The sequence below is a fragment of the Gossypium hirsutum genome, chromosome D09 (genome assembly GCF_007990345.1).
Source record: "Gossypium hirsutum isolate 1008001.06 chromosome D09, Gossypium_hirsutum_v2.1, whole genome shotgun sequence".
Taxonomy (NCBI): Eukaryota; Viridiplantae; Streptophyta; class Magnoliopsida; order Malvales; family Malvaceae; genus Gossypium; species Gossypium hirsutum.
This window is the reverse complement of record NC_053445.1, coordinates 8,788,664-8,809,541: the sequence shown is the minus strand read 5'-3', so window position 1 is coordinate 8,809,541 and position 20,878 is coordinate 8,788,664. Positions and strand designations below refer to the sequence as shown.

At 31.4% G+C, this 20,878-nt stretch overlaps 1 protein-coding gene across 3 annotated transcripts; it reads left to right on the top strand.

Annotated features, from left to right (window-relative positions):
* Positions 1 to 6,791: 6,791 nt before the first annotated feature.
* Positions 6,792 to 13,177, top strand: LOC107892269 (isocitrate dehydrogenase [NADP], chloroplastic/mitochondrial). 3 transcript variants are annotated; one of them, XM_016817300.2, is made up of 16 exons: positions 6,801 to 7,107; positions 7,255 to 7,298; positions 7,393 to 7,502; positions 8,041 to 8,078; positions 8,748 to 8,825; positions 9,075 to 9,128; positions 9,205 to 9,306; positions 9,416 to 9,504; positions 9,648 to 9,751; positions 9,882 to 9,950; positions 10,031 to 10,146; positions 10,507 to 10,541; positions 10,638 to 10,780; positions 11,694 to 11,816; positions 11,998 to 12,110; positions 12,913 to 13,177. In XM_016817300.2, exons 1-15 carry the CDS (start codon positions 6,900 to 6,902, stop codon positions 12,089 to 12,091), a joined length of 1,407 nt encoding a protein of 468 aa, XP_016672789.2. In that variant the 5' UTR covers positions 6,801 to 6,899; the 3' UTR covers positions 12,092 to 12,110; positions 12,913 to 13,177. The 3 variants fall into 3 exon arrangements, with proteins under 3 accessions (XP_040957605.1, XP_016672789.2, XP_040957606.1); XM_041101672.1 differs by having other exon boundaries at positions 12,330 to 13,177; XM_041101671.1 differs by having other exon boundaries at positions 6,792 to 7,107; positions 11,998 to 13,177.
* The last annotated feature ends 7,701 nt before the right edge of the window (positions 13,178 to 20,878 follow it).

Here is a 20,878-nt window from a genome sequence, read left to right as displayed (position 1 = left end):
ATTTTATTTCAGATTAACTATTCCAAAAATAATATTATTTTAATAGATTTAATATTAAATTTAACTTAATGTTTATCTTGTAGATAAATATTCTATTAATTTAATAAGATTAAATATTAAATTTAATCTAATATTTATCTTGATAAATATTATATTAATTTAATATTAAAGTGATTAAGTTTAATTATAGTTGATCTCCTTAAACTCTACATAAGCCTTGGATCATTATTTTTCACACACTTGAATTCAAGAGAAAGTTGTCAAGAGAAAATTCTCTAAAGAAATTGTTTCAGAAAAATTTCTAGAGATATTTTTCTTATTTACAACTTGGCCTAAGAGTTTAGAGAAATTGTAAAATTACCCTACTGGTAATTTTTGTGATTTTTTTATTCGAAGCGAGCCCACAATCGGGAGACGTGAGCTTGAGGATAGTGGAGAAGACTACTCGGTCAAAGCATTCATCCTAGACGAATCGAAAAGATATAATTTTGATTAAGTCTTTACTACTTGAAATATCACAATTAAGTTCTTGTTCTGGAATTTTCTTTTAAAACTATAGTTTTTTCCTAAATTTATTTTTTGTTGCATTTTTTAAACCCGGTTTTCAAACATAGGTTTATCTACTAATATAAGTTATCTTTCTGTATTACGACTCGACCATGCAATATCGTTTAGTATTAGTTTAACATTAAACAACCAGTGACTCAATATTTACTTTGCATGAAAAAACCACATGAGAAAATTATACAAAGTATATTAATGTAATTCATGAATTATTTTTTTAACCAATTTATTTGAAAAAATTACAAGTTTACAAAATAATATACTACACTTAGGGCACCAGATCTAATATCCTTTAACTATGATTGGATTGTTTGTGAAGCCATATATTGGGCTTGTGGGATTAAGTTGTGTGAACTTGAGCCCCAATTGATAAAACACTTTAGTTGTCAAGATATTTACCAAGCTGCCTATGTCGACCAAGATTCTCATGACTTGGGAAAAGGAGATATTGGTCGAGACCACCAGAAGGTCTTCACTTTTCATATCTAAAATATCCCTATTATCATGTTCTGAAAATTAAAAATCCCATGGAGAAGGCTTTTTTAGTCATGGCTAAAACCAATAAGACACTTCCTAAATGAGCCTTCTGCTTTAAGTTTGATGGACCTAATCTATTTGCTTCCCTCTACTAGCAAATCATTAATTCCACTCACTAGTTTCTTTCCCTTGTCATCGCGCTCCAACCTTGATTGTCTTACTTTATTATCTTCAGCTTTGTTTAGCTGATGGGGGTTCTGAGCTAGAAACTTGGGATGCCCTTTCTGAATTGCCATTTCAATAGCATTCTTTAAGTGCATACGTTGCTCAGTTCGATGCCCTCTAGTGTTAGGTTTTGTAGTGATGATTAGAGTTACTACAATGCTGGTTGGGTGAGAGATGCAGGGGTACTACCAAGATTCCCTTATATTATACATGGTCGAATACTTGGGCTGGGAGAAGTTGAGCTCATAATAGGTCCTAAATTGGTTGTACAAGGCTCAAGGTTGTTGGTCTTCGCCTCCCCTTATGGATAGGTGATCTAATGTAATTTGGCATGTTTATTTGTTGTTCCTTTACACATATTTCAACATATTTTAAGTAGAATCGAGTCATTTTAATGTTAATTTATAGTTTTAGGAGTTTAAGTAGTAAAAGTGTAATTTTTTGAGTAATTTTTATGTTATTTTATGTTTTGGATATCTAAATAAATTTGTGTGGTTATATAAGATCAATTGAGAGCTGAAGGTGCATTTCAAGGGCTAAACTGTAGCTAAGGTCATAACCACGAGGTTGGGCAGCTACAACGTTGAAACAAAAGCATGGGGGAGCAAGTCAAGCCATCTCATTGCGATGTGGAAACAGTCGACGTTACGACTTCACAACCTTATGTCATGACGAGGAGTAGTCAACGCTGTGATGTCGTGACAATTTCAAGGGACGTGGACCTATGTGTTTAAGGGCATTTTGTGCTCATTCTTCAATTTTAAGCCTTAAACTTTGTAATAACATTAAGGGAATTTTAGTCTTCTAATTGTTTCCTATATAAACAACATTTTGCTTTAATTTTGAATGGGAGAAGAAAAAGAAATGGATGAGTAGTAGATAATAGTTTTGAGAGTTAGACTAGATTAGGTTTTCTCTTCTTTTTATCTTTTTAGAATAGACTTTAATTTTTGTTGTCTTCTATTTCTTCATTTCTTGTTGAAGACTATGCAAAAGTGAGATGATCAAACTCTTGGGCTTCATTTGGTTTCCATCAATTAAATGGGAATTTTTCTAAAACATTCACATTTATTTTATGCCTACCATGTGTTTGATAAAATGCTTGTTTGGAATTAAATTATGATTATGTGCTAAATTGGTTGGTGGTTAATTGCTTTGTTAATTTTTTTGGTTTAAGTTAATGTTTATTCTTATTTAATTGATTGCTTGATTATATCGAAACTTAATATGCTAGAATTAACGCCTCTAATGGAAAATCTAGATAAACAAGATTGAGAGGGAAGTTTATCGTTGATAGTTCAATATACTTGTATTGGGTAGTAAGACCAAGAGAAGAACTACTTGTCTAAGAGAGAACGAGAGGAGAACTTAGTTGGTAATTCCAAATTAGGATAAGACCGAGAAGAGATTCCTAGTTAGGAGTGGTAAGGAATATAATCAGGATAGGTTATTACTTTAACTAGCAATCAACTAATCAATTAACTGTTATTATATCATTTGCATTGTCTAAAACAATAGGAAGAATGTTTAGCTTATTTTGTTTAATTGATTTTTTAAATTTAGTTTATAAACAATTTATATTTTATTTTGTATCAATAATTTCCAACTCGATTAGATTAGTAATTGCTAGCTTATAATTAATTTGACAAACACATTTACCAATTTGAAAATCCTTTAGGTTTAATAATTGGAATACTCAGAGTGTTCTATTGAAACACTTATGAATATTACAACTGACCTGTCACACCAATATTAGTTGAAAGATGAGAGGATTGCCTTAAGTGTGGATGAGTAAGACTCGAAGTAGAGTTAGATATTGAGGATGAACTTAAACTAAAACTAAGTGAAGGTGTGGAGGAGCCAATACATTTTCAATCATTGTTGTAGAGGAGCCAACTGACAGACTTAATGAACATATCTATTTCTGGTTCAAAGTAGAAAGTGAAGACCGGGTATCTACGACTTATTGCGACATTGAGTTTGTGATGCTGGAGGCTTTAATACCTTAGAATGAATTTTGGACTTGGTTAGGATTTGGAAAGAAATGGCTCGTGATGTGGCTATCTAGAAGGTAAAAAATAAGATGATGACAATGGGCTTGAGCAAAAAGGGGATCCTTATTCTGGTCATGAAGAACAAATGTTGATTCAAATTGTCGAAGACCTCTCGAAAGATCTTCTATAGAGAAGATATAGATCACCCAATAAGTTTTCTTATTACTAGTTCTTATTTTGTTTTTATTTTCTTATTATTGCATTTCGTGTGTATGTTTGTTTTGTTTTTCTATGTAGGTCTACCCATCGAGAGCTACCCAACATTGAGCTTTAACGAAGTTTGAGGGCTACTCCACCATTTTGTTGCACATAATCTTAAATTGAGGATGCTTTCTCAAACTAATCTTTAGTAGATGACACATTGAGGACAATGTGTAACTTAAGTGTAGGGATGTACAATTTTATTTTTTGTGTTTTATTTGCTTATTTTATGTTTTGTTTAAAATTTTTCAAAAATATATAAAAAAATTAAAATTTTTTTCTTTTGCTTTTTTGATATATGGTGCTTGAAGTATGTTGGCATTGGGATTATTGGTTGTTGATATTGAATTATGTATTGTTAACTTTCAAGCATACAAATTTTGGTTGATGTTAGATAATTTGGTTCTTTTAAAGGTAGATTAGTTAGTTCACTTTGTTAAATTGCATAATGACTAGAGGTAATTAATCTTTGTAAATACGTTTGATTTTTGTGCCAAATGATAGATAGATTGTATAGATGCTTGTAGATAAATAGTGTTTGAATCAATTGTTATTCATTGGGTAATGTAGGCATGATTGAAATTGTGTTTTCTGAAATGTTTAGGGATGACCTAAAGTATAGTTTAATTAGCCAAGAGCTTAAATGACCAACCTTTATGATATGTATCCCTAGTTCCATGTTTGAGCCTTCTATGTCCTATATTTATGAGTTACTTGTCTAAGTAAGATCGAGATGAGAACTTAGTTGGTAATTCCAAATTAGGATAAGACCGATAGGAGGTTCCTAGTTAGGAATAGCAAGTAATATAATTGTGATAGATTATTAGTTTAACTAGCAATCGATTAATCAATTGACCATCATTATATCATTTACATTGTTTAAAAAAATAGGTAGAATGTTAGCTTAATTTGTTTAGTTAATGGTTTAAATTTAATTTATAAACAATTTATATTTGATTTTGCACTAATAATTTCCAACTCGATTAGATTAGTAATTTCTAGCTTATAATTGATTTGATAAACACATTTACCAATTTGACAATCCCTTGGTCAAAGATGTGTTGTTGTTCTTGATGTTCCTTAAAGTGGTACTCTTGTTGAGAAAAATGTTTTTCCAAATGTAGTACTTTTTCCTAGGTTTCTAAATCATGAGGTTGGGATCCAAAAATGAGAACCTTGATCAAATGGGTGGAGATCATAGTAGGCGGGGGTGGTGTGGTTGTGAGGCAAGCTATAACTTCTTGCAAATAGTGTGTTATTTGATCCATGGGTTTAAGGGGAGATACACCAACTGACATTTGATGTTTTTTTGTACTTGGGGGGTTGAAGTAGCTGGAGGGACGATTCTAGCTGGCATTGTGAAGGTTGTAGGGTCAGAATTCGAGTGGACACCTAAAGCTTTTACAAGTTGCTCTAAGGTAGGAAGGAGAACATGTGCATATTGCAGAGAAGTTCCTAAAGGGATAGAAGAAGTAACTTAAATAGTCTTTAGGTCAGAAGAAGCTCTTGAACTAGGCAAGATGGATGTGTTGAGTAGAGCAAATGAGTTGGTCTGGTTGGTTGGATATTGGCCTGGTTAGCTAGGTCAACAAGGAATACCATTCTGGGGTTGTAAAGCCATGCTGTCCATGTTCACTGTACCAAATGTTGATGCAATGATACAACAATGAAGAGGTATGTAGGAGAGGGTGGTGGTTGTCACAGAGGTTGATTCACCCAGTCAGGACGGTGAGCTGTAGGTTATAAAGAATGGAGGTGAGGAGGATGTTATCCTTTCATTCATTCTGACTTGATGGTATAGAGCGGTTGAGCCCACTTGGTGTTTGGTGACTAACAACACCATGTTCCCAATGAAAGCCTGAAGACCCGAGTATCGGATGGCTTGCACTTGTTGGATAGTTGTCTTGGAAGGTAGGACTTGTGGGTGACTTCTCGATTTGCCACCAACTGTTTTGTTGTTCGAGTCTCCTTTTGGCTTGCCACGTGGCCCCATATAGATGCGGGTGTAACATTGTTAGTGATGGATTTGTAGAGAATATGTTACAAATATGTTATGTTGGAGAGAAAATGAAAGAAGAAAATAAAGTTGGGAGAAAATGAGAGAATAATTTTTTTTGACAGAAAATGAGAGAAGAGTGATTGTGCATTTATATACAAACTAAAAGGACTAAATTACATAATATTTAAAACTATTATTAAAAAATAATAATATACCCATACTTACCTACCTCAATTATTTACCTGTTGCGTGCTAGTATACTTTTTCTATTGCAACTTTCTACTGCATTCATGTATGCTTGTATTATCACGGGTTCCATTATTTCTTTGCTCTGCTGCATGCAAACAAAAGATTGCATTTTATTGCTTCTTTCATGCATGTTGTCATAGGTTCCTTTCTGTTGTGCTACTTGTAAACAACTTTTATGTTTTAAAATAGTGAAGTTACCCCCCAAGTAGAGATGTCCATGGCCGAGTAAGGCTGGGTCCTACAAAAATTTTAGGCTTATTTGCTAGGTTCGGGCTCCGTTTAGTTCAAAAAATAGGCTAAAAATTTTATCCATGCTCGGTCTAGATAAAAATGCTAAAACTCGGGTCTGGCCTGACTGTATTATTTTCTTTTATATTTCATATATATATTTAAAAAATATAATACATCAAAAATATGAAAAATATTAAAATAAATGTTTCCCAACAATTTGACAATAAATTAAAAAAATATGTATACTTAAATAACACCAAGATAGCTGCAATTTAACAAACAAATAACTCTAAAATAGTAACAAAATTAACAATAAAACAAGAGTTATAAATATCCAAATAATAACAATAAAATAATAGAAACATAATTATGAAATGGTAACAAAATAGTGAAAAAACAACAAGAAAATAAGAAAAAAAACTGTATTCGAGTCAGGTCAAGCCGGGGTCAGGCAAAAAAAGCCTTAACTGAGATCAACCCTTTTTTTAAACAGGCCTTATTTTTTTGTCCAACTCCATTTTTAAAGCTTATATTTTTACTTAAATTCTCCCACTTTTCAGGTGGCCCGGCCATGGACAGGCTTACCCCAAAGTGCTGACTTTGTGTATTTTTTGCTAATTAATTCATAAAACTAGTACATTTGAAAATAAAGAAAAAAAGAATTTTATTATTAAAAAGTTTTTTAATTAATCCAATAGTTGATTAGCTATCCATAGCCGTTGGATCACAATACCCAAAAGCAAGTCCTTGACATTTTTCATTGTCAAACAAGCCGTAACATAAACCATCCAAAACGGCAAAGCAGTGTCCTTAAAACGCGAGCGTCAAAAAAGGGAAATTTTGGAAAACTCTCGCTCTTCGACTCCGCGCTATCTCCTCGTCTTCACCCGCCTTTACAAATGCTCTCTTCTTCGTTTTCTTCTTCTTCGACGATTCTCACTCTAAGAAACAAAAACCCTAATTTTCTTATATCTCTGAGAAATGGAGCTCTCAACAACCGAGTCGTTTTCACCGCTCAATTCCCTCGTGCCGTTTCCCTTCGGTGTTACGCTTCTTCCAGCGGATTCGATCGAGTTCAAGTTCGAAATCCAGTCGTCGAGATGGATGGTGAGACAATTGACCAAACGGCGATAAAGGATGAGAATCGTGTTGAAATTAGTTTTTATGTTTGTTTTTAATTGTTTTTTTTTCTGCTTTTTCTTATTTTTTAAAAAAATGTGATCACTGTTACTTCTTTTTGTTTGTAATTCTTAGGTGATGAAATGACGAGAATTATCTGGAATATGATAAAAGATAAAGTATGGAAGCATATTTCATGATTTTTTTTACATTTCGCTAATTATTTATTTGTAATTAATGCTGAATGCCGAGTGTTTTTGTATTTAATTGCAGCTTATATTCCCTTATCTTGATTTGGACATAAAATACTTCGATTTAGGGATACTGAGTCGGGATGCGACTGATGACAAAGTTACTGTCGAAGCTGCTGAAGCAGCCCTGAAGTATGTAGTATTTACTGAAGGCTCTTTGGACATGATCATTGTTCTGTTATATTATTATTAATTTTGAAAAGTAACTAATGGATTCTGTTGATAATATACCTGATCTGATAAGATATGAAAGAAGCTTGGGTGTCTAGAATTGCATTATTAACATAATAGGGCTACGAACGAGACATTATCATTCATCCATTTGTAAATAGATAAAATAAGTTGTAGTATCATGACGAAGATGAGTAGTGTTATAATATTAACGATTGTGATTTTTCTGTTTGCTGAGTAATTGGACTAAGGCTGGATGATAAAAAAAGCTTTGCCTAGGTTGAGGTTTGTTAAGAGAGATTTGTACAGAGTTCTAGCATCCGATTGGAAAACGGTGTGTTTTTTTTCCCCTTTTAGTTTGGAAGATTTAAGATTTTCCATCATTCAAGCAAAAAGTTTTGCAATTGTAAAGCGAATGCTTGAAAATTTGAAGAATTTTATGGTATCTTTATTTGCACTTAAAGTCTGCAGTTGTAAAGAATTTCCTTATTTCTTTTAGGTATAATGTTGCTATCAAATGTGCAACAATAACTCCTGGTTAGTCATTCTCGTGATTCTTTAATCTTTACTACTCTTGTCAATTCATGTATTTCCTTATCATTTATAGTAAATATCTAGACCTGTCCAGGGGTCGATTGGAATGGGCTCTAGCCTGGTCCCAAAAATTTTCTAAGCCCAGACCGAAATTTGGCCCAGCCCAGCAGCCCGTTTCATTGTTTATATATTAATATAGGTTTATGTCACATTTTGGCTCTTAAAACTCTTTTTTTCTGAAAGAAGCCCCTAAACTAATTTTACTACTTTGGTACTTCAATTTTTTTTTGTCCCACTTTGGTCAACTATCATTTTTGTCTCAGTTCAACTAAAAAGATAAAATTTACCAATAAGAACATGACACATGGCATATTTTTATTGAACTCAAGTAATTTTTGGAGTTACAATGAGACGAAAATGATAGTTAAAGTGGGACTAAAAAGTTTGAACTACCAAAGTAGTAAAACAAGTATAGTTCAGGGGCCAAATTGTGACTTAAACCTAAAATTTTTTATAATTTAGTTTAATTATAAATTTATCATTTAAATCTAATTCGGGCCAGGCCGGTGACAGGTCTACAAATATCCAAGGATTTGCATTGTTTTTTCATTAAATAAAAAAAAAAATCTTCAGCATATATAATGCTAAAGTCTGGTTATGTTGATTATGCAGATGAGACAAGAGTCAAGGAATTTGGGCTGAAATCTATGTGGAGAAGTCCTAATGGGACTATTAGAAACATCTTGAATGGTTATTTCTTAATAATCTCTCATGTAGCTCTTACTTCAAGGATAAATTTTGAATGTTTGACATATGTGGATTCATCTTTTATTTGTTTAAATATTATCCTGAAATTTGTAAGATTTATCTTCCATAGGCTGCCATTGTGGATATGTGCTTAGGCAAGATTTTAAATCATCTACTAGTACCATAAGTATTTATAAGATGTTTTCTCCTTGTTTCAGCGCTTCCTAATTGAAGGGTTTCTTCTTCTTGTAGGTACTGTCTTTCGTGAACCTATCCTATGCAAGAATGTTCCAAGAATTGTTCCCGGTAATGATTTCTCCACATAGTAACTGTGTAACTGAAATGTGGTGGAAAGCTGCTATGAACTTTTCCCTTGTTATAGGTTGGAAGAAACCCATATGTATTGGCAGACATGCATTTGGTGACCAGTATCGTGCCACTGATACAATAATTACTGGACCAGGAAAGCTTAAGATGGTTTTTGGTAAGCTTTTTAACTGTCATGATTGGCATGGTGTCATGTAACTAAACCGGAAAACCTTATTTCTTAAAATTTTAATTCTTCACTGCATGTTGTTTTTTTTCTTTCTTAGTCCCAGAAGGTGGAGACAAGCCGGTGGAGCTTGATGTCTACAATTTTAAAGGCCCTGGCATAGCACTTTCTATGTATAATGTTGATGAGGTTCGTAAATTTTTTGCGTTTATCTCTTCCCATATGAATATATCTATGTATTAAAGGCTTTTGTACTCACACCCACCCACTATTCAAGATGTGTGGAGCCTTTTTTTGATTAATTAGTTTAAAAAATCATGTGTGCTTTTCAGTCAATTCGTGTATTTGCTGAATCCTCTATGTCATTGGCTTTTTCAAAGAAGTGGCCTCTTTACCTGAGCACAAAGAATACTATTCTCAAGAAGTATGATGGCAGGTAATATTTTCTTTTCTAATTTGCCCTCCTCCAATGTCCGTATATCTTGGACTATTTCTTTACTCAAGGTTTGTCTGATTTTTTACTTGTGGAAGAACTGCACAATGCTCATCTGAGAAGTCCATTACAGGTTTAAGGACATATTCCAGGATGCGTATGAGAAAAATTGGAAGGACAAGTTTGAAGCACATTCTATATGGTTGGATTTGTCCCTTCAGTGAACTATGCTTAATATTTCTTTTGAGGTATTTCTAAATATTTGGTTGATTCTGTATCTAGGTATGAACATCGACTAATTGATGACATGGTGGCATATGCCCTAAAAAGTGAAGGGGGATATGTTTGGGCATGCAAAAATTATGATGGAGATGTCCAAAGTGATCTACTTGCTCAAGGTGTTGTTTAATGCTTTTTCTGATTTAGCTGGCCAGAGTTTCTTTTTTCCTCAATAAAATAAAGGTTCATTTATGATGGAGGCTTTAAATAATTTATAATACCTACCACCAGACCCTCACACAAACACAAAAGAAAAGAAAGTCTAAAGGGGTACTCATAGTTTAATTATATGTCTAGCATCATCCATTAATGAATGAACCATTTATATAATTTTCTCTTCTCTCTCTCTGAATTTCCTACTGAAAAGACGGATGCATTTCTTTGCAGTAATTATCTATTCATTTACAAGTCAATGCTCAACTTTAACTGGATCTCTCTCTTTTTTTCGTGGAGTCTAATCGTTTTTTTGCTGTATGCAGGATTTGGCTCTTTGGGCTTGATGACTTCAGTGTTGGTTTGTAACAAATGACTTTGTTTTTCATTGTTTTAGATCGGTCTCTTCATTTTGGCCATTGAATATTGAAAATCTCTAAAATCACAAATTCTGCAGTTGTCATCTGATGGGAAGACACTAGAAGCCGAGGCAGCTCATGGGACTGTAACTCGACATTTCAGGCTTTATCAAAAGGGACAAGAAACCAGTACAAACAGTATTGCCTCTATATTTGCATGGACAAGAGGACTGGAGCATAGGTACTTTATGTTTCTTCTGCATTCGAAGTGATTTAGCAGCTTTCTTTTGAATTTTATTTGATTAGTATCCATTCCAAATAAACTCCTTCATGTGTTTCTTTCTGCTTATTTTATGTAAAGAATTTGGTAATAGATACATAAACAATGCTTTCAGAGGCGGCTCCTCATGGGAACTTAAGGGAGCCAAAGTTTTAAAAAGAAATTATATATAACATATAGATTAATTACATAAATTTAAATTGATTTTTTTATATTAAAATTGTTAATTTTACTCTTTTTTCTCATAATATTAATTTATATTATTATAATTTAAAATAAGTTAAAATAATATAACAAAATTTTAAAATAATTACTTACAAATTTTTAAAATTAAGAGACTTGTCATTACTTTTATATTACAATCATGTGAACTTAACAGCAACCAAATTAACTTTTTTACTTTGAACAAAACTTTCAAGTTTTAAACAAATACCAAATGTTTGTTTTCCTCCATTTCTAGCTTATTACATTTTTTCATCTTCATGTAAATTTTCACCTTTATTTTTACTCTTGGTTTCTATTCTATGTTGACACTATCGTAAAGTTCTATTCTTTCTGTTCTTAAGATTATATTGTTTGTACATATATATACACACACATGATAAAAGGAGTTTGATATAAATTATGATATTATTTGGCCCTCCAAATCAAACCTCGAGATCCACCATTGAATATTTGATTGTATTCATGCTTTCCGTTGATTTATCAAATATTTTTGGTCAAATATTCAAAAAATAGTTTTGGTCAAAAGTTGTAGGTCACTTTATGAAGTTCTATTTTCTGTTTTATTGTTTGTACAACATTGCTGTTTTTGTTTCTCTTTTTTAACATTTGTACAGCTTTGATTTGATGTTCGTTGTGATCTCTCTTGCAGGGCCAAACTAGATAAAAACGAAAGGTTGCTGGACTTTGTTCACAAGTTGGAGGCTGCTTGCATCGAGACAGTTGAGGCAGGAAAAATGACCAAAGATCTCGCCATTTTAATCCATGGCCCCAAGTATGATACACTTTCTCCTGATGTTTGATATTTTTCCACTGTCGATGTTTTTCCGTTGTGAACTTTACTTCCTCGATGTGACCTTTCATTGGACGGTTCTTCCTTATCTCACAACTACCACTTTGTAATCTAAAACCAAGCTATGGCTTTAAAGTCACCAAGGTACTTCTTATGAATTCAGGGTATCAAAAGAGTTTTACTTGACCACTGGAGACTTCGTTGATGCCATTGCCATAAATCTTGAGCGGAAGCTTCAGCAACCAACCATGTGCTAGTAGATACTTATATTGTCAGGTGATTCCCTGAGATTTGAAGATTTTTGGCGAGATGAGTTTCTTTTATTGATTGTTACACTTGTAGCAGCTTTTGTTGCTTCCTTTGGATAAATAAAAAAAGCAAAGTTTATCCAAAAAAAATCAAGTTTAGCATACACTGTTAGGATTCATTACCCTCCTTGATTTAAAAATGCCAACTAGTTAGCATCAATCCATTTACACAAAATAGTTTCGACAGGTGATTACTAGATAACAGGAATAATGAGCCTGCTTCATGTAACACTAACCACAAACTAGGGTTGCAATCAAGCTGAACCGATCTTGAACAGTGAGAAGCTTGAGATCTATTTGAAGCTGCTTAAAACTCAATTCAAGCTTGATCAAGTATATGATTCTAGAAGCTTGAGCTTGAGGTAAAATCAAATTATTTGAGCTCGGCTTGTTTGAGTTTGTTTACATGATATACATACCCGAGCTCAAGTTTGACCTCATTCATTTCATATATAATTTTTTTTATATTTAAACAACAAAATTTAGGGTTTGTGTTTTAAGCATACATATATTAAGAGTAAAGTAGTAAGTTAAGGTTAAAAATATTGAATGAATATTTATAAATAAATGAAAACAAGATTAGGCTCAGATGCTACTCAAGTATTAAGATTACCTCAATAATTATTCTTGGTGCCTATGGTGAGAAAAAGACTTCCCCTGCTCTATTTCATCTTTACTTCCATGTTAAGTGCTATTTTCAATGATTTCCTTTGTTAGAACTTAAATGGAATTTGATCTGTCTGTTGGCTTTGCTGAAATGATGAATATAGTGCAATAGGGATGCTTTGTATGCAAGGATTATTAGCACCATGAGGTCCATATATTTGGCAATGCAAGCACTAAGATTTCTGATATGAACTGAGGAATCATATTGGTGGGCGAGACATCTATTGATATCATTTGCTCCCCTTGAATAGTTGTTAGATATAATTTTTCTATCTCTTGATTGTTTCTTCATTTACGTGTGGTTTCACTCTGATTTTCCTTCTGTTTTGAGATGAAATTTTTTAATAGTATATTATTTGTTATGCTGTATTATTTTTCCTTTAATGTGTTTTTCTTTGCTTTATGTTTGTGTTCGCAATTTTCATTTTTCTTAAGGTAGCATTGGAAACCTAAATTTTATTATCTATTTGGCTAGCCTAGCTAAGTTGTAGTGTTCTTACCCACTAATGCCATATAAGGGCATGGGTTTGAACCCAACCAAGACCAAATGTTCACATTTCCTTGATGGTGAGGCATTCTCTAAACTCTGTGAATTCGGTAGGGTTCTTTTCAAAGTTAGGAAACAATCGGAGGATAAAATAGAGCATAGACATCTCGAGCATAATACTTTCATTGTTTGAGGGTTTGAGACCGATCTCCCCTCAACAATTATAAAACCCCTCGTTGAGTTATTGTCACAGGTTAATTGTTACAAACTTAATCGGGAAAAGACTATTACCATTTCTTTTAATAAAAGAACTAAAAAACACGCGTTTAATAAGATACAAGTTCTTTATCATTCTAGATATAATCATAATTGAATAAATTAAAGAAAGTATTTTTTTACATAAAATGTTTAAAAATTATTGTTTTCACACGCATCGTAAGTGTGACATGATTTAATTTTAGCTAAGTTTTTTTTTTACTTCGTTTTTAGTTAGAAAGAACGTTGGAAAGAGATGAACCAAGTGGAAAAAATCTAGGAGTTGATTAAACGTTTCTTTTAGTTGTTACGATCACAATCAACTTTTTTCTATAACAATTCTATTTGCCTATCAAAATGTTGATGTCGATATAGATTATATATTAAATATTTAAAATTTAAAATTAAAAAAATTATAATATATTAATAATATTATTAATTAGTGAGATTTAAATAGTATCTTTAATAAAATTTATAAATGTAGTTCAATTTATTAAACATTTCATTTAATAAAATATTGTTAATATATTTTCTATATAAACTTTAAATATTTTATTGAATTAATAACTTAATTAAAATTTATTATATTTATTTCACTTGGTAATAGAACTAATTTTACTAAAATCTGAGATAAATTGTTAAAGAATCAATTTTTTAAAGAGCGTATTTCATATTTTATAATTGTTATAGATGGAAAGTTGTTATAGATGATAAATATAAAAAAAATAAAAAAATCAGATCTACAACAAACTTAATTGTTATGATGAATTGTTATAAAGAGTTGTTACAGAATAGGCTCATTATATATATTAAGAACATGATTGAGTTGGTGTCACTAGTCAATCGAGTATCAATTCAGTTAGGTAATGACAAAAACACCATTACTTTACAAAATAAATTTTATTATTTTGAAGGTTTTTTGCCATTTTATTCTTTTACATAAGAAAAAAAGTAAAATATGCACACATAATAATATTTGAACCAAGACTCAAGAGTTTACAACATTTGTACTTTACCATTTAACCAAATTTCATTTATTATTAACATTAAATTCTTTTATAAATATGTTAGTCTCATATTTGATACATGTACTTTTATAAAATGTTTAATGTGGTACTTAAATTATCTATATGTGTTTTATTATGATACTTGTACTTTCATAAAATGTCCAATGTCGTATATGTACTTTGAAAATATCCAATGTGATATATAAACTATCAATATGTGTTTTATTATGATACTTGGTGTTAACACCTTTATTTGAATTACTAAATATGTCAATGAAAATTTGACACGTATAATTTTTTTCCAAATCATCAATGTCCACATGAAGAACATAACATTATGTAAAAAATTAAATAAAACAAAAAAATTAAATTAAATTAAATTAAAAAACAAATAATTAAGCATATGATTAATAAAAAAAATTAAATAGTGATGACTAAACAATTCTTTAAAAAAATCAATTAAAAATATTATTTCAAATGAAAAACTCTTTGAAGAAGAGTATCATTTACTGAGAATGTGACGTTTTAGCTTATGTAAGTTTACTTTTTATTTTTATTTTATTAATCATATGTTTAGTTATATTTTTTTAATTTAATTTAGTTTTTTTATTTAGTTTTTCAGATGTTATATTATCCATTTAGACTTGATAATTTGGAAAAGAAAATTCTACTTGCTAACTTATCATTGGTTGGTTTAGTAATTTACTAACGGTGTTAACACCAAGTATAATAGTGGTTTAGTAATTCACCTTGAACGTTTTATAATGTCTTGAAAATTTTGGTATCACATTTCACACTAAATCAAGATAAGTTTAGTAAAAGAATTCTTTTATAATAAATTATTTCGGAAATTTCGGATGAAATGATAAATTTAGTTTAATTTCAAGACTAAATAGAATTTTGATTATATTTTAAGGATTAAGTTGAAATTTCAACTATTAACGAGAGACTAACATTGCAATTAACCTTTCTTTTAATTTTCTTTTAATGTATTCTTATTTAGTTTAATTGAATGAGGATCTTTCTACTAGATTTTTAATAGGATTTATTTTTTGTGTGTGTTATATTATTATGATAAATAGAAGTAGAATTGAATTAGGCCTCATCTCCAATTGACCGACCATTCTTTTTTTTTTTTTGGGTTCTCCTTGCTGCCACCAACAATTGCTTCTCTTAGTTTCTCCTAAAAATTGCTACAAACTTTTGCTATTGCTTTGCCCTCAGTTTGCTGCTATGCCCACTTCAATTTTTGGTATTGCCGTGAGCCTCTTTGCCTCCAAATCAGCTGCATTCTTGCCAACTATATTGCTTAACATCTGCTACATTTAGAATTTTATTTTGAATTAGTTTAGAGATGATTTATTAGACTAACTATTACATATGCTTTAGGATAATTGAATAAATGCTTTAATTTTCTTTAAGTATTTGATTATATTAATTTAGTTTTAACTTAGGAATAATTTATTCAAAAGATTAATTACATTATTGAATGGTCACATGATATGTTGGGATCTTGATTAAATTGAATCGATAACTTAGATTAACATTAATTTTGATTAATTATGGGCTCGATTGAAATATTTTTAATCTTTCAAAATACGAGTATGGTTGAATTTTTGATTAATTTGAGTCCAGGAAAGTCTAGGTCTTTAATTTGCTAGTGGATTGGTGAATTGACGAAGAATGCTCGCTTCTAAACATTGAACGCTTGAAAAATTCAATTTGTGATCTCTGAAGTTCGATTGTCTTATATTGTGGTTAATTTAAATGCATGGCTTAAAATTTATTTTGTGAAATTGAATTAAGTTGATTTTGGATGTATATATAAATTGTTTTTATCGTTATAAAACAATTTGGCAAAATTTGACAGTTAGACATAGTTGGCATGTCATAGAGAATAGGGATCTCCATATTGTTTATTGTATTGTGCAAGTTGCCTTGTGCATTCAGGAGTATTGCTATTGTTGTTAAATAATTTTTGAACTTATTTTTATTAAATGATTTTATTATTTGTTTTTACTTGAAGGATTTAAATATATATATTTTTATTGTGTATTAAATGAATGTTTGATTGAGCGGGTCACTCCAGCGACCATTGTGACACTCTTGATTCAATTTGGCTTCTGGGCCGAGCTTAGGGTGTTACAAACCTAATCAAGTCACATTTTCATGTGCGATGGTTGATGCGTTATAGAGGGTTGTTGGAGCAATCCCTTAGGTTCAATTCGTTGTTTTAGTTAGGAGAGCACCAATTGAGAAACTACAGAAATATGGTGCTAAGGACTTGAAGGGTCAAAAGAGTATTACCCAATGGCCAGAAAATATTGGTTGGAGACGACTAAAAGAGTCATTGATTAGTTGGAATGTACGCCTACTGAGAGAGTTCAATGTGTAGTCTCCTTACTAAAGGAGAGGCTTATTAGTGGTGGATCACTGTGGTCTAGACTACGCTTGCGGGGAGGATTAATTGGGAGTACTTCCTATCGATGTTTCGAAAGAAGTATATTTGAAAGTTATACATTGAGGTAATGACGATGGGTTGAGTTTTAAAATGATTACGATTATTTATCGAATACCATCTTGGTAAAGCAACACAATCGCTAATGTGTTTAATCGAAAGTCCTTTGTTGCCCTTAAATTGATGAATGTCAAGCTTGAAGTATTGAAAATGGTAAGTTATTGGTGGAAATTTGAATTAAATTAACTTTATCGGAGCAGATTAGGAAGAAAAAATTAAGAGATGAGAAATTGATTGCTAAATATTGACAAATTAAACAGAACGAACCGAATGGTTTTGGTTTGGATGTCGAGGGTGGATTGTGTTTCAGAAAGAGGCTTTGTGTGTTGAATAATACGAAGTTAAGACATGTTTGTACGAGGTGCATAATAGTTCTTATGCCATGCATTCTAGGGGTAATAAAATGTAACATGAGCTAAAAGAATTGTATTGGTGGCTTGGAATGAAATGTGAGGTGGAGTTTGTGTCAAAGTGCTTGGTTTTTCATCAAGTTCCTTTGAGCTTGTTACAACCTATCACAATACCATAGTAGAAGTGAGAATGAGTAGCTATGAATTTCGTTGTGGGCTTGCTACTTACTCCAAAGAAGCATGATGTCATTTGGGTAATTGTTTATCAACTCACTAAGTCAACGCACTTCTTCCTAGTTCATACCAATTACTCTTTCGAAAAGTTGGTCGAGTTGTACACTACTGAAATGGTATGAAGGCAAGGTGTTCCTATTTCTATTATATCTAATTGAGACCTCATATGCGCGTTTGGATTCTGGAAAGAGTTGCATGAGGTTCTTAGTACAAAGTTGAACTTCAATATTGCTTACCATCCTTAAATTGATGGATAGTCTGATTGTGTAATTCAAATTTTGGAGGACATGTTTCAATGTTGTGTTATCAATTTTGAGGGTAGTTGGGAAGGACACCTTTCATTGATTGATTTTACGTAAAATAATAGTTATCAAATGAGCATTCAGATGACACCATTCGAGACACTATATGGTTGTAAGTATCAAACATATTTGTTTTGGGTTAAACTAAGCATGAGGAAATTGGGGGATCTTGACTTGATTCATAAGACCAAGGAGAAAGTCAAATTGATCTGAGATAGGCTTAAAACGACATCTGATAGATAAAAGTTTTATGTTGACTTGAAGTGCAAGAAGATTGAGTTCAATGTTAAGGGTAATGTGTTTCTGAAAGTGTTGTCGAGAAAAAAGGTCTTTTAGTTTGGTCACAAAGGAAAGTTGAGCTCCTGTTTTATTGGGCTTTACATGATACTTGAGAGAGTTTGATCAATAGGATATTGGTTGGATTTACCACCAGAGTTGGAGTGTAATCATAATGTGTTACACATGTTGTGTGATGCGCTAAATGGATGAGATTGATATTGCTAAAATTGTTGCTCAATCTCCATTGCCTTATGTACCATCTCCTCAAGATCAATATAGGTTTGAAGATTAAGAGTATTGGCTATTGAAACATTCAAACCATCTACAAATTGTACCATGGTAGTCTTTTCATCCTTTCGTATATTTGCTCTTTGCATAAGCATCCCTATCTCCTTATAGTACTAATCAATAGATCGATTACTTTGAACAAGGCATTGAAGTCTCGTTGAGACCTCTCTATAGTAATGAGAAGGAATATAATGCTTTCACATCATTTGCTTCAACTCATCTCATGTTGCAATTACTTTTTTGTAGTTTCTTTGACGATTAATTTCAAGTTGAATCCATGAACTCAACGCATAATCTGAAAATTCACGGGTCGTCAATGGGACCTTTTCCTCTTCCCGAAATTTATAGTAACGAAACATAAGTTCAATTTTTGATTCCCACTCGCAATATGCTTCAAGATCATACTTCTCTCGGAATTGTGGAATGTTAAATTTTGGTTTAGCTAAAAAAATGTTGCCCACGGTCATTATTAACCAAAGTCTCATCATTTGCATAAGAGACACGTCGAACAATGTTGCCCACGGTCATTATTAACCAAAGTCTCATCATTTGCATAAGAGACACGTCGAAAATTATTTGCACAAAGGCGAGGTTGATCAACCTTATCTCTCCAATTATAATTTTGATGCTTAATTTTGGTACTTAGACGTTCTAAATTTTTGTTGATCGTGTCTAGAATAGTGTCACGTTGCTGAACTTGAGCATTTTGAACCACTTGATCCCTTCTTAACTTCCTAATTATAGTATTGTGAATCATTATGATAGCTTGAAAAGAACACAACACTCAAGAAAAGAAAAATTAAGCAAACCTCGTTTTGTTCGGCACTCAAAGTGAAAAACAAATTCTCAATGAGGTAAGAATTAATCTTGTGAGTCATTTAAAAAATTTCTATATCAATTAAGCAAAATGTATTAGAATCAAACAAACAAAGAAAACCTAATACCATTATGAGTCCAAAAACGACTAGACATCAAAGAATTCTGTTGCACAGAGGAAGGATTATGCAACGTGCTTTAACCTACTAACAGAAGAAACAATAAAGTGTTAGAATATGTAAAGGAACAATAAAAAACAAAGAAAATGAAATTCTAAGGCTAAGAGTAAATGAAAATTACTGAAACCCGAAAACCCGAAACCTGTGAAGCAACTTGACAAACTTTGTTCGAGGTGTTCCTGATTTCTAAAGATAATGAAATTTAGACTTGAGCCTCCTCAAATAATGTAGATCTGATATGGAAAGTTTCGACAAAAAATTCAACCCAAATAATATTTTATTTTTTTTAAAAATTCTTTTTTCATTTTTTCTATACTTTTTCGAATCACTTTTTTTGTGGGAAATATTTTTTTGTACTCTAAAATAGTACCAAGAAATAGTATGTAAAATTTTAGATCGTTTAAAAAACGTTTACCCAATGAAAAATATTTTTTTTCTAAAATCTGTCGGGGTAAAAAAATTGTTTTGAGGCTGTTTGCTAGAAATCAATTTATAAAAATAAAAAGAACACCCAAAAACGTTCAAATCTGATACCAAATAATAAAGAATAAGGTAAATGAATGCGGAAGCGGATCGTAAAGTTTGTCAAAGTCGTGGATTTGACTTGAGGCTTTAGACATTCTGAAAGAAATTTAGATTTTGAAACAACTTGAAACACAAATGAATCCCAGTCAGATAAAAAAAAATAAAGAGAACAATTAAAAATAAATAATCAAAATGAATAAAGTAGAATAATGAGATCAAAGATTAGAGTAACAAAAAAGAAATTAAAGAAGATTAATGGAAAAGATGGAACATCGCATGTAGAAGTCTTAAGAAGCTATGGGAATAAGAAGAATCCATAATTCTCTTCAAGCGGTTTTAATTTCCCCTTCAAGATAGAAACCTTGACAAGAAAATGTTTGAAGATGATCCCCACAATCTAAAAGATTGTTAAAAACTCTTCTAAAAGAAACTTGAAAAGAAAAACTTAAATAGAATTTATTAACTCAAAAGAGAAATATAATAATTATCAATTGTCTAATTTGTATACAATGCAAAGGTCTATATATAGGCTAGCTAAATAAATCTAAATAAAACTCTTAAGTATACTATAACTCTAATTAATCTAAATAAGAAGTAGTTTTAAATTAAACTTTCTTATTGACATAAAACTCCTAAATAACTTAAACTACATAATAATTATTAAAAATTTGGAATAATAAAATAATAAAAGTTGATAAATACAATATTTGACTCATATATAATAAAAATTAAGCCCAAAATCTGAATCCGATATGATTTAAACTTGAATTAAAAGCCCGAAACTCGTAATTCCCGTCATAATCCCGTTCAGAAATTCTGCTTGCGCAATC

Excerpts from the sequence above, each read along its gene's own strand:
- LOC107892269 (XM_041101671.1), top strand. The coding sequence starts at position 6,900 with ATGCTCTCTTCTTCGTTTTCTTCTTCTTCGACGATTCTCACTCTAAGA. Across the intron at positions 9,129-9,204 it reads TGTTCCAAGAATTGTTCCCG|GTTGGAAGAAACCCATATGT; the intron begins GTAATGATTTCT and ends CCCTTGTTATAG. Across the intron at positions 9,505-9,647 it reads CTATGTATAATGTTGATGAG|TCAATTCGTGTATTTGCTGA; the intron begins GTTCGTAAATTT and ends TGTGCTTTTCAG.